General features: G+C 45.7%; 1 protein-coding gene across 1 annotated transcript in view; it reads right to left on the bottom strand.

Moving 5' to 3' along the window:
• Positions 1–12,500, bottom strand: part of LOC117472317 (mucin-17-like) — a 17,550-nt gene that overhangs the window by 1,778 nt on the left and 3,272 nt on the right. The window contains 8 exon segments of the mRNA XM_034117461.1: positions 196–3,147; positions 3,286–4,259; positions 4,329–4,681; positions 4,832–5,109; positions 5,183–5,311; positions 5,722–5,962; positions 9,336–9,478; positions 10,634–10,756. Coding sequence (XP_033973352.1) covers positions 196–3,147; positions 3,286–4,259; positions 4,329–4,681; positions 4,832–5,109; positions 5,183–5,311; positions 5,722–5,962; positions 9,336–9,478; positions 10,634–10,756 — 5,193 coding nt within the window.

The following is a 12,500-nucleotide window of genomic DNA, read 5'->3' as shown; positions in this document are numbered from 1 at the left end:
AGAACCGCCAACAAGACATAATAAAGAGAAAGCAGCATGACAGGAATAGCACACCTCGTGGGAAAGAACGTACACGATGGTATATATAATACAGATCAATAAAGTTATTATGTTAAAGGTGAGAAGTATTTATTTACTAAGTTCACACGATGAAGGTCTTTGCAGTTTGTAAATAAAATAAAATATGGAGCTTACCGTCTTCATGTTTTCCGGTCGTCGTCCTGCCTTCGTCGCTCCTCTCCTTCTCCTCTTCCTCTATCAGGAGATCAGGAAGTGAAGGCGCCCCAGGCAGGCTCTCATTGGACAGCGCACTGCTGAGGGAGCAGCTGCTCGGACCAATCAGAGCGCAGGGAATCTCTGTCGTCATCCTCACTCTTGTTTGCATCGTTCTTCCTTTCACCACATCCCGCTCGTCGTCGGATGAAGATGAAGACGATGACAGTGAGGAAGAGGAAGAGTAGGAGCGCCTCGTAGTCGACGCGTTCATCAGCAGCTGTCGGCCCACCCTCCTCTTCCTCCTCTTCCTCGATTTGTCCTTTTTCCTGGTGGTTGTTGGCATCATCATCATCGTGGTCGTCTTCATCCCTCTCTCTTCCTCCTCTTCCTCTTCAGCCATCGATGACGTCATCATGATCCTCTGAGGTGTTTTGTCCTCATCTTTATGAAGTCTTGTGTTGATAGTCCAGGGGTCTGAGGCACCGTTTTGGGAGGAAGTCGCTCCGTTTGCCCCAAAGTCCCCCAAGGTACTACAAGAACCAAGGTATGAGGTTCCCCTTGTTCCTGAGGTACTGAGGTTCCTAGAGATGCCCATGGTCCCTACGTTGCTACAGGTCTCTGTAGTTCCACAAGTTCCTAAGGTATCTTGGTTCTCCAAGGTGCTTAAGGTCCCCAGGGTGCTACAAGTCTCCGAGGTGCCCCTTGATTCTGAGGTACCACAGTTGGCCATATAACTCATGCTTGCATTGATAGTGTTTGGAGCCCCTTTAATACCAGAATACTCTGCAGTGCCAATGACCCCTGAAAGACCACAGTTCCTAGAGATGCCCATGGCCCCTAAGTTGTTAAAGGATCCTAAGGTATCCCGGTTCTCCGAGGTGCTTATGGACCCTAAGGAGCTACACATGTCCGGGTTGCCCCGTGATTCTGAGGTATAGTTCGCCAAAGAACCCCTGTAACCATTGATGGTGTTTGGAGCCCCTTTGATATCACTGTGCTCTGCAATACCCTTAACCCCTGAGGGGCCACAGTACCCATTTATGCCAATGGTCCCTAGGTTGATAGAGGTCTCCATGGTACCTGTTGTTCCTGACGTACCACGGTTTTCCAAAGTACTCGTGGTCGCATTGATAGTGTTAAGAACCCTTTTGGGACTCCGGTTCGCGGAGATACCCATGACTCCAGAGGGTCCCAAGTTCCCATTTATGCCATTTGTTCCTAGGTTGCTTCTTGTCTCCATGGTGCTATTTAAAGTGTTTCTAGTATCTGTGATGTCTGGGGTACCATGGTTCCCCAAGGTGCTCACAGTGCCACAGGTCTCTGAAATGATTCTTGATCCTAAGGCACCACAGTGGCTATAGATGCCCTTGTTCCCTCGTCTGCTACTGGTCTCTGAGGTTCCCCATGCTCCTGGGGTACCACAATCTTCCAAGGTACCCATGTTGCAGTTTAAAGTGTTTCTAGCCCTTGTGTTATCCTCGATCTCTGAGTTGACAATTGTATCTGAGGTACTACAGCTCCCCAAAGCAGTTTTAGTCGCCCCTTTGATACTCTGAGTCTCGGAGAGTCCCATGATCCCTGAGGCATCACAGTGTCCGTATATTCTACTGGTCTGCAAGGTTCCCCGTGTTCCTGAGGTACCACAGTTCTCCAATGTACCCATGTTGCCGTTTAAAGTGTTTCTAGCCCTTGTGGTTTCCACGATCCCTGAGGCACCCATGGTCTGTGAAATACCAACGACCTCCTGGGGGGCACAGTTCCCTTTGGACGACTCCCCTTGAGTTCCAAATTCAATGAGTTGTTTGATTCTTTCGGGGGAAAGATCTGGCTTCTTGTGCACAATCGGTGGTTTCTGCCTTTGGGGGGAGCTGGAAGGGGTCACTGATTCCTCAGGACTTGTGGTTCTTTCAGTAGTTTGTGCCAAGTGCTTTGGTGAAGGCGAACTGCTGTTGGGAGGACTGTGCAATGTGGAATCAGGGGGAAGCTGGGATTGCCTCTTTAACCCAACTTGTCTTCTTCTTGCCTCCGGGGACGCCATGAGACCCAGGACGCCAAGATCAGGTTTCTTTGGGACGGTCGGCTTCTTCGGGGAGCGGGGGTTCTTCTGGGTAGCTTCATTACAGACTATATTATTCTGTGATAAATCACTAAAGGATGTTGTAACTCCATCAGCTGCACCATTCCACATTTCTGAATCATTCCTATTGTTTGTCTCTATGCCATCTTTGCTTGTTCTACTTTCTCTTTGTTTTGCTCCAGAGAGGGTCCAGTATGAAGAATCAGTGTTTCCTTGTTGTGCAGTTAGCATAGCGTCTGCTAACATTGTATCCGTGACTTGTTGTTGTTGTTGGACAGTTATTTTATTGTGGTCTTCGTCAGTTCCGTCAGACATTTTGACCCAGGGACTATCAGGTGTGAAGACTTGAGTGTTTGCCAGTGTTGCATACATATCTGAATGCTCCTTCTCTGGTTCCGTGTACTGGATATCTTGGGCTTTAGGCTCAGAGCTTCTCTGGTTAGCAACAGTGCTTTTTGGGCTCTGAAGATTAGCATTAGAAGACGTATCGTTGGGTTTCCTTATGTCACTTTTTGTTGGGTTGTAGTTATCATGTTCAGCCTGCGTTACGTAAGCATTGGCTGGGCAATCAAGGTTAGCATTTCCAAATAAATCACTAATGATGTTAGCTTCATTGCTATCAAGATCACAGACAGCTTTTTGTGTCCCAGTTCCAACTAGTTTAGCATCAGCATTAGCCGACACAGCACTGCCTAGATTGGCTTCTTTACTAGGTAGCTCGTGTTTAGCATTAGCAGAATCAGCTAGCATGATGCTAGTTAGCAGGCATTCCTGGTTCTTGACGTGCCGAAGCTTGACGCCCTGCAGAGCTTGTGCAGTGACGAGAGGGGGGAGGTTTGGAGACTTGCGGATTACTGGTGGGGGGAGGGGGGAGGTAGATGGGGGAGGAAGAGGCGGAGGTGGAGGAGGAGGTGGAGGAGGAGGAAGGTCATCAATCTGCAAGAATTCTGGAGGTGGAGGAAGAGGAGGGGAATCTGGAGGTGGAGGGAAGCTGAAGGTTTGTTTGGCAAAGTAGGAATAGGAGGGTGGAGGCGGTCGGGAGGAAGGAGGAAGAGGGGGAGGAGGGGGGAGGGATGAAGCTGGGAGAGGAGGTGGAGGAGGAGGAGGCGGAGGAGGCGGAGGAGGAAGAGATGAAGGTGGGGGAGGAAGAGCAGCAAAGAGGTTGGTAAAGGATGGAGCAGGAAGTCGAGGAGATACGAAAGTTGGCGAGTAAAAGACGGGAGGCAAAAGAGAGGTGCATTGTGGGAGAGGAGGTGGGGGAGGAGGGGGAGGAAGCTTAGCTGAAGAGTCCAAGGAGGTGCAAGAGGAGAGGGAGGAGGTGGAGGAAAAGGGGGAGGAGATGAGGGACGACTTCCTCTCCGGCACAGGTGGCTTCGCCCTCCCTTCAACCTTGGAGGTGGTCCTTGGTATGGGGGAGAGGGGGTGAGTTGGGGGGAGGGAGAAGGCTGAGAGGGGGGAGAGAGGGGGGGAAGGGGAGAGGGGGGAGGAAACAGGAGTGCCGGGCGTCGGGGTGTTAGACTGGCTGGAGTATCCGCTGGAGGGGGAGGCGAGACGTTGAATCCCGAGAAAGGCATTGGGCTGGGGGTTGAGGTTAAACCCCTCCTCCTCTGATCCAGGGGGGAGGAGGGGAGAATGGGGGAGGGATATAGGCGGTACCTCCTCAGAGGGGGAGGTTAAGGGTTCAAAAGTAGTGACGGTCCCACAGTTAAACCCACTCTGGCGCCGCTTGCTGCTCCGGGGCACCCAGGGGTCTTGGACGGCCTTCGAGGAGGAGGAGATGGGGGAGGAGATGGGGGAGGAGATGGGGGAGGAGATGGGAGTTTTTCTGGAGCGCGGTGGTTTCATCCGAGCTTGCCTTTGCTGCCTCAGGGAGTCGGAGCGTAGCGGGGGGGGAGGAGGACGCTTGGACTTCCGGAGGGAGATACTGCGGGCGATGGAGCGACCGGAGGACCATGGGGGGTCGCCGCTCCAACTGTCCCCAGAAACGGAGCTCAACTCCTGGGTAAAGCCACTCTGGATGCTGGAGCTCGGGGACAAGTAGCTGATCTGGGAATCTGTGATGGAGGAGGCGACTCTCTCTGAGGTGTTAGAAGGGGTGGAGCGACCAGAGGAAAGCAGGGGGTCACCGCTCCAACCTTCCCCAGAAACAGACCTCATCTCCTGGCCGATGCCGCTCCAGTCCGTCTCCCTGCTCTGGATGCTGGAGCTCTGGGAGAGGGCCTGGTAGCTGATCTGAGACTCAGCGATGGAGGAAGAAGAGCGGTAGTGGGAGGAGGAGGAAGGGGAACTGGGAGACTCGTTAAGGGTAGTGTCGCTGGGGTAAGACCACTCGGAGGGAGACTGGGGGAGGACTCTGGCTGCGGGGGCGTTGGGGAATCCTTCAAGCTCCTGGGAGTGGAGAAGAAAACAGGAAGCAGTATAAGGAACCTCTTATTTTCTGGTAACACGAGTATCTGTACGTCTACTTGAGTAAAGGATGTGTGTACTTTTGCCATCTCTGATCAAAACAAATGTTGAGTCTGTTTCTCCTAGACTGACCTGGCAACAAGACGAGGAGGCGCTGATGGTCCTGCAGGAGGCGCTGGTTCCACTGGCCTCAGAGTTCAGGGAGGAGGTGGTTTCCTGACGGGGGAGGCTGTAAACCTCTGAGGTGGGGGAGGAGGTGAGGGAGGCCATGAGGCTGGACATCCCCCTTCCTCTCGGGGCTCTAATCCTCCTCGATGGGCACTTCACCTCCTCATCTGAGTGCCTTGGTGGTTCACAGGAGGCAGGTCGACCCACGGTGGAGTACTGACCCGGCAGGACCAGCTGAGAGTCTGGAAACAGAGTGAGATTTAGGATAACGAACGAGAAGTAATAACAGAAGAGTATTTTCTTTTTTGGTTTTACCGAGTCTCCTGACGTCCTCTGGGATCCCGGTGACGGTCTTTCGGCGGTTCAGGAGTCGCGGTCGGTTCAATAACGAGTCGGTGTTGGGAGCAACTTTACGAAAGCTGGCCTGACGATCAAAACTCTCTCCTGAAGAGCAAACATGAACTCTCAAAACTCACTCAGCTTTCAAACTCCGATCAACAACCCACACACTTTACTCACACACTTTACTCACACACTTTACCCACACACTTTACTCACACACTTTACTCACACACTTTACTCACACACTTTACTCACACACTTTACTCACACACTTTACCCACACATTTTACTCACACACTTTACTCACACACTTACTCACACACTTTACTCACACACTTTACTCACACACTTTACTCACACACTTTACTCACACACTTACTCACACACTTACTCACACACTTTACTCACACACTTTACTCACACACTTTACTCACACACTTTACTCACACTTGGATTAGGACTACTGGTTATGTTTTTTGTTGCGCTATAAAAACGTGATGTATTATTGTTACCTGTGATGTTGATGGGGACGATGTCAGCTGGGACGGCCCCCGCCTGCTGCCTCATCCTCTCCTCAGGTGTGGGCAGGTGGGGGTTCAGCTGTTCCTCCTCCTCTTCCTCCTCTTCCTCAGGCTGCTCGTAGGTGAAGACGTCCCAGCAGGAGGCTCGGTGACCCGGGTTGAGAACCAGAGGAGTCACGGGGCGCGTTTGGTTCAGAATGAACACCTCGTCATCGTCAGAGAACGCTGAGGACTGAGAGCACAGAAACACCTTCATTTAGATATTCCAAGATCATTTCAACTTGAGTTTAAACCCAGTATCAGTCTACTTTAGTCTACTTTAGTCTAGTCTACTTTAGTCTAGTCTACTTTAGTCTAGTCTACTTTAGTCTAGTCTACTTTAGTCTACTTTAGTCTAGTCTACTTTAGTCTAGTCTACTTTAGTCTACTTTAGTCTAGTCTACTTTAGTCTAGTCTACTTTAGTCTACTTTAGTCTAGTCTACTTTAGTCTAGTCTACTTTAGTCTAGTCTACTTTAGTCTAGTCTACTTTAGCCTAGTCTACTTTAGTCTAGTCTACTTTAGTCTAGTCTACTTTAGTCTACTTCAGTCTACTTTAGTCTACTTTAGTCTAGTCTACTTTAGTCTACTTTAGTCTAGTCTACTTTAGTCTAGTCTACTTTAGTCTAGTCTACTTTAGACTAGACTACTTTAGTCTAGTCTACTTTAGTCTAGTCTACTTCAGTCTACTTTAGTCTAGTCTACTTTAGTCTAGTCTACTTTAGACTAGTCTACTTTAGACTAGACTACTTTAGTCTAGTCTACTTTAGACTAGTCTACTTTAGTCTACTTTAGTCTAGTCTACTTTAGACTAGACTACTTTAGTCTACTTTAGTCTAGTCTACTTTAGACTAGTCTACTTTAGTCTACTTTAGTCTAGTCTACTTTAGACTAGTCTACTTTAGTCTACTTTAGTCTAGTCTACTTTAGACTAGACTACTTTAGTCTAGTCTACTTTAGTCTAGTCTACTTTAGTCTAGTCTACTTTAGACTAGTCTACTTTAGTCTACTTTAGTCTACTCTACTTTAGACTAGACTACTTTAGTCTACTTTAGTCTAGTCTACTTCAGTCTACTTTAGTCTAGTCTACTTTAGTCTACTTTAGTCTAGTCTACTTTAGTCTAGTCTACTTTAGTCTAGACTACTTTAGACTAGACTACTTTAGTCTAGTCTACTTTAGTCTAGTCTACTTTAGACTAGACTACTCTAGTCTACTTTAGTCTACTTTAGTCTAGTCTACTTTAGTCTACTTTAGTCTAGTCTACTTTAGTCTACTTTAGTCTAGTCTACTTTAGTCTAGTCTACTTTAGTCTAGACTACTTTAGACTAGACTACTTTAGTCTAGTCTACTTTAGACTAGACTACTCTAGTCTACTTTAGTCTACTTTAGTCTAGTCTACTTTAGTCTACTTTAGTCTAGTCTACTTTAGTCTACTTTAGTCTAGTCTACTTTAGTCTAGTCTACTTTAGTCTACTTTAGTCTAGTCTACTTTAGACTAGACTACTTTAGTCTAGTCTACTTTACTTTAGTCTAGTCTACTTTAGTCTAGTCTACTTTAGTCTAGTCTACTTTAGTCTAGTCTACTTTAGACTAGACTACTTTAGTCTAGTCTACTTTAGTCTAGTCTACTTTAGTCTAGTCTACTTTAGTCTAGTCTACTTTAGACTAGACTACTTTAGTCTAGTCTACTTTACTTTAGTCTAGTCTACTTTAGTCTACTTTAGTCTAGTCTACTTTAGTCTAGTCTACTTTAGTCTAGTCTACTTTAGACTAGACTACTTTAGTCTAGTCTACTTTACTTTAGTCTACTTTAGTCTAGTCTACTTTAGTCTAGTCTACTTTAGACTAGACTACTTTAGACTAGACTACTTTAGTCTAGTCTACTTTAGTCTAGTCTACTTTAGTCTAGTCTACTTTAGACTAGACTACTTTAGTCTAGTCTACTTTAGTCTAGTCTACTTTAGTCTAGTCTACTTCAGTCTACTTTACTCTAGTCTACTTTACTCTAGTCTACTTTAGTCTAGTCTACTTTAGACTAGACTACTTTAGTCTAGTCTACTTTAGACTAGTCTACTTTACTTTAGTCTAGTCTACTTTAGTCTACTTTAGTCTAGTCTACTTTAGTCTAGTCTACTTTAGTCTAGTCTACTTTAGACTAGACTACTTTAGTCTAGTCTACTTTAGTCTAGTCTACTTTAGACTAGACTACTTTAGTCTAGTCTACTTTAGTCTAGTCTACTTTAGTCTAGTCTACTTCAGTCTACTTTACTCTAGTCTACTTTACTCTAGTCTACTTTAGTCTAGTCTACTTTAGACTAGACTACTTTAGTCTAGTCTACTTTAGTCTAGTCTACTTCAGTCTACTTTACTTTAGTCTAGTCTACTTTAGTCTACTTTAGTCTAGTCTACTTTAGTCTAGTCTACTTTAGTCTAGTCTACTTTAGACTAGACTACTTTAGTCTAGTCTACTTTACTTTAGTCTAGTCTACTTTAGTCTAGTCTACTTTAGTCTAGTCTACTTTAGTCTAGTCTACTTTAGACTAGACTACTTTAGTCTAGTCTACTTTAGTCTAGTCTACTTTAGTCTAGTCTACTTTAGACTAGACTACTTTAGTCTAGTCTACTTTAGTCTAGTCTACTTTAGTCTAGTCTACTTTAGTCTAGTCTACTTTAGACTAGACTACTTTAGTCTAGTCTACTTTAGTCTAGTCTACTTTAGTCTAGTCTACTTCAGTCTACTTTACTCTAGTCTACTTTACTCTAGTCTACTTTAGTCTAGTCTACTTTAGACTAGACTACTTTACTCTAGTCTACTTTAGTCTAGTCTACTTTAGTCTAGTCTACTTTAGTCTAGTCTACTTCAGTCTACTTTACTCTAGTCTACTTTAGTCTAGTCTACTTTAGTCTAGTCTACTTCAGTCTACTTTACTCTAGTCTACTTTAGTCTAGTCTAATTTGATGAATGTATTCTAGCTCTGTCCTTGTTTACCTTTCTCCTCCAAACGGAGAACTTGAAACAAACTGAGAAACAAGACTGAGAGCAAAGCTTCAGGAAGAAGCTGGACCTCTGGAACCACACAGGAAGAATCAAGACATCAATAAGGGAGACATGCAGAGAGACAACAGCAGCTATAATAATAACAATAATAACAATAATGATAATAAATGAAAATAAATAACTAGCAGATGGCAGTAGAACAATATACATACGTAAGGTTTGGAATGCAATTAAATACAATTAAAATAAAAAAGAATAAGTAAACAAAGTAAAAATGACAATTATAAGGATTTTAGTAATTATTTCTACATTTTATTTATTTATTACTGTATACATTTATTATAATTCTATTCAAAAGATGTCTTATTTGTCTGTAATTATTTTTAAATATATATATTTTCTCAATTCCCTTTTCTATTATATACATTTATTTATTTCTGTTTCTACGTCCACATTTAATTTATTATTGCCAAGTTTAATCTCTTTTATGGCATTTCTGCCACCTCAGTGTGTGTGTGTGTGTGTGTGTGTGTGTGTGTGTGTGTGTGTGTGTGTGTGTGTGGCTCACCATCCTCCTGCTTTTGTCCTTCCAGCCTCTGCGTGCCGAGCTGCTCTCTGATTGGTTGAGGCGGGGATGAGGGGCGGAACATGACGCATCGAACTGAGAGCTGATTGGTCGGCTGCAGCCATGCTGAGTCAGCCCGTTACATGCTAAACACACACAGAGACAAACACACACACACACACACACACACACACAGAGACACACACACACACACACACACACACACACACACACACACACACACACACACACACACACACACACACACACACACACACACACACACACACACACAGATGTTAATAACTGTTCATAATAATCAATAAGGAAACAATATATCAATCAGTTTAATCAATAAAAAGTAAATGCTTTGATTATTTTAGTCTAAAAATGCCAGATTATAAATATTGTTTATCAGTTTATCTGCAGTAAATCTGTGGAGGAGCTGACAGGCGTGTTTATGTCATCATCATCATCATCTTCATCATCATCATCATAAATAAATCATGATAAATGCAGCATTATTAGATAAAAGACACGTGATGATCCTTTGTCTGGAGCACTGCAGTCTGCAGAGCGTGTGTGTGTGTGTGTGTGTGTGTGTGTGTGTGTGTGTGTGTGTGGTGTGTGTGTGTGTGTGTGTGAGTGTGAGGTGTGTGTGTGTGTGTGTGCTGCAGCTCTCTGCAACCTGCTCTGAAGCCATAATCACCAAAATAAAAGCATGTAAGCGATATTGATAAAAAAAACTACCTTATTTATGAATAGAGGTTTTAGGTTGTGTGTGTGTGAGTGTGAGTGTGAGTGTGAGTGTGTGAGTGTGTGGTTGAGTGTGTGTGTGAGTGTGAGTGTGAGTGTGAGTGTGTGAGTGTGTGTGTGAGTGTGAGAGTGTGAGTGTGAGTGTGAGTGTGAGTGTGAGTGTGAGTGTGTGTGTGAGTGTGAGAGTGTGAGTGTGAGTGTGAGTGTGTGAGTGTGAGTGTGAGAGTGAGAGTGTGAGTGTGTGTGTGAGTGTGAGAGTGTGAGTGTGAGTGTGAGAGTGAGAGTGTGAGTGTGCGGGTGTGAGTGTGAGTGTGTGAGTGTGAGTGTGTGAGTGTGAGTGAGTGAGTGAGAGTGTGAGTGTGAGTGAGTGTGAGAGTGAGAGTGTGAGGTGTGTGTGAGTGTGAGAGTTGTGAGTGTGAGTGTGTGGCAGTGAGTGTGAGTGTGTGTGTGTGGCAGTGAGTGTGAGTGTGTGTGTGTGTGTGTGAGTGTGTGTGTGTGTGTGTGTGAGAGTGAGTGTGTGTGTGTGTGTGTGTGTGTGTGTTCACCTGAGCTCTCCGTTGACCTCTGACCTCGCAGATCATCCGCGCTGCCGGAGCGTCTCTTAGCAGGGACGAACAGCAGGGGCTTCTGGGTAGTGTAGTGCACCGACCACTTACTGTCCCTCTCCCCTAGAGGGGAATAAACACAAACAGAAAACGTTAATGGAAGAGTCAACGTTGTGTCGTTCCTTGGGGAAGTGCTTGAGGAGTACTAAAGGTCCTTGAGGAGTACCAGAGGTCCTTGAGGAGGTCCTACAGATCCTTAAGAGGACTCGAAGGGTCCTTGAAGATTACTGGACATCCTGCAGGAGTACAGGTCTTTGAAAGGACTCAAATGGTTCTTTAAGAGTTATAAGCCCATATGGAGGACCTGCAGGTACTGGAGGTCCTTTGGGAGGTCTTATAAGTCATTGAAGAGTACTGGAGATCCTCAGGGTGATTCTAAAGGTCCTTGAAGAGTACTGGAGGCCCATATGGAGGTCCTACAGGTCCTTGAAGAGTACCAGCGGTCCTTTAGGAGGTCTTACAGGTCCTTGAAGAGTACTGGAGGTCTTTTGGGAGTTCCTACAGGTCCTTGAAGAGTACTGGAGGTCTTTTGGGAGTTCCTACAGGTCCTTGAAGAGTACTGGAGGTCTTTTGGGAGTTCCTACAGGTCCTTGAAGAGTACTGGAGGTCTTTTGGGAGTTCCTACAGGTCCTTGAAGAGTACTGGAGGTCTTTTGGGAGTTCCTACAGGTCCTTGACGATTACTCGACATCCTGCAGGAATTTATACAGGTCTTTGAAAGGACTCAAATGGTCCTTGAAGAGTACTGGAGGCCCATATGGAAGACCTACAGGTCCTTGACGAGTACTGGAGGTCCTTGGGGAGGTCCTATAAGTCATTGAACTCATTCAGTGTTCAGTCATTGAACAACTATATACGCCGGGATCCGGAGTCATGGCTGATCCTGCTGCTGTGGTCCTGAGTCCTGGATCGTGAGTCCTGGATCGTGAGCCCTGGATCTTGAGTCGTGGCTGATCCTGCTGCTGTGGTCCTGGATCATAAGTCCTGGATGGATATCCTCGTGGATTCATCTTCTTATTACAGACACATGCATTTCCAAACATGTGGTCTACCTACGCTGTAAATGTATTATCTCTTCAATGTACACACGGCATCTAGTGCACGTCTGTCCGTCCTGGGAGAGGGATCCCTCCTCTGTTGCTCTCCCTGAGGTTTCTCCCATTTTCCCCTTTAAACTGTGGGGTTTCTCTGGAAGTGTTTCCTTGTACGATGTGAGGGTCTAAGGACAGAGGGACTAAGGACAGAGGGACTAAGGACAGAGGGTCTAAGGACAGAGGAACTAAGGACAGAGGGTCTAAGGACAGAGGGACTAAGGACAGAGGGACTAAGGACAGAGGGTCTAAGGACAGAGGGACTAAGGACAGAGGGTCTAAGGACAGAGGGTCTAAGGACAGAGGGTCTAAGGACAGAGGGACTAAGGACAGAGGGTCTAAGGACAGAGGGTCTAAGGACAGAGGGTCTAAGGACAGAGGGACTAAGGACAGAGGGTCTAAGGACAGAGGGTCTAAGGACAGAGGGTCTAAGGACAGAAGGTCTAAGGACAGAAGGTCTAAGGACAGAGGGTCTAAGGACAGAAGGTCTAAGGACAGAGGGTCTAAGGACAGAGGGTCTAAGGACAGAGGGTCTAAGGACAGAGGGTCTAAGGACAGAGGGTCTAAGGACAGAGGGTCTAAGGACAGAGGGTCGTATTGTCACTGATATTCTGTACAAACTGTGAAGTCCACTGAGACTAATGTAACATTTGTGATATTGATATAAATAAACATTGATTGATTGATAGATTGATTGAAGAGTTCTATAGGCCTATA

The sequence above is a fragment of the Trematomus bernacchii genome, unplaced genomic scaffold (assembly GCF_902827165.1).
Source record: "Trematomus bernacchii unplaced genomic scaffold, fTreBer1.1, whole genome shotgun sequence".
In the NCBI taxonomy this organism is placed as follows: domain Eukaryota; kingdom Metazoa; phylum Chordata; class Actinopteri; order Perciformes; family Nototheniidae; genus Trematomus; species Trematomus bernacchii.
Note: the sequence above shows the minus strand (reverse complement) of the source record. Positions and strands in the feature narration are given on the sequence as shown.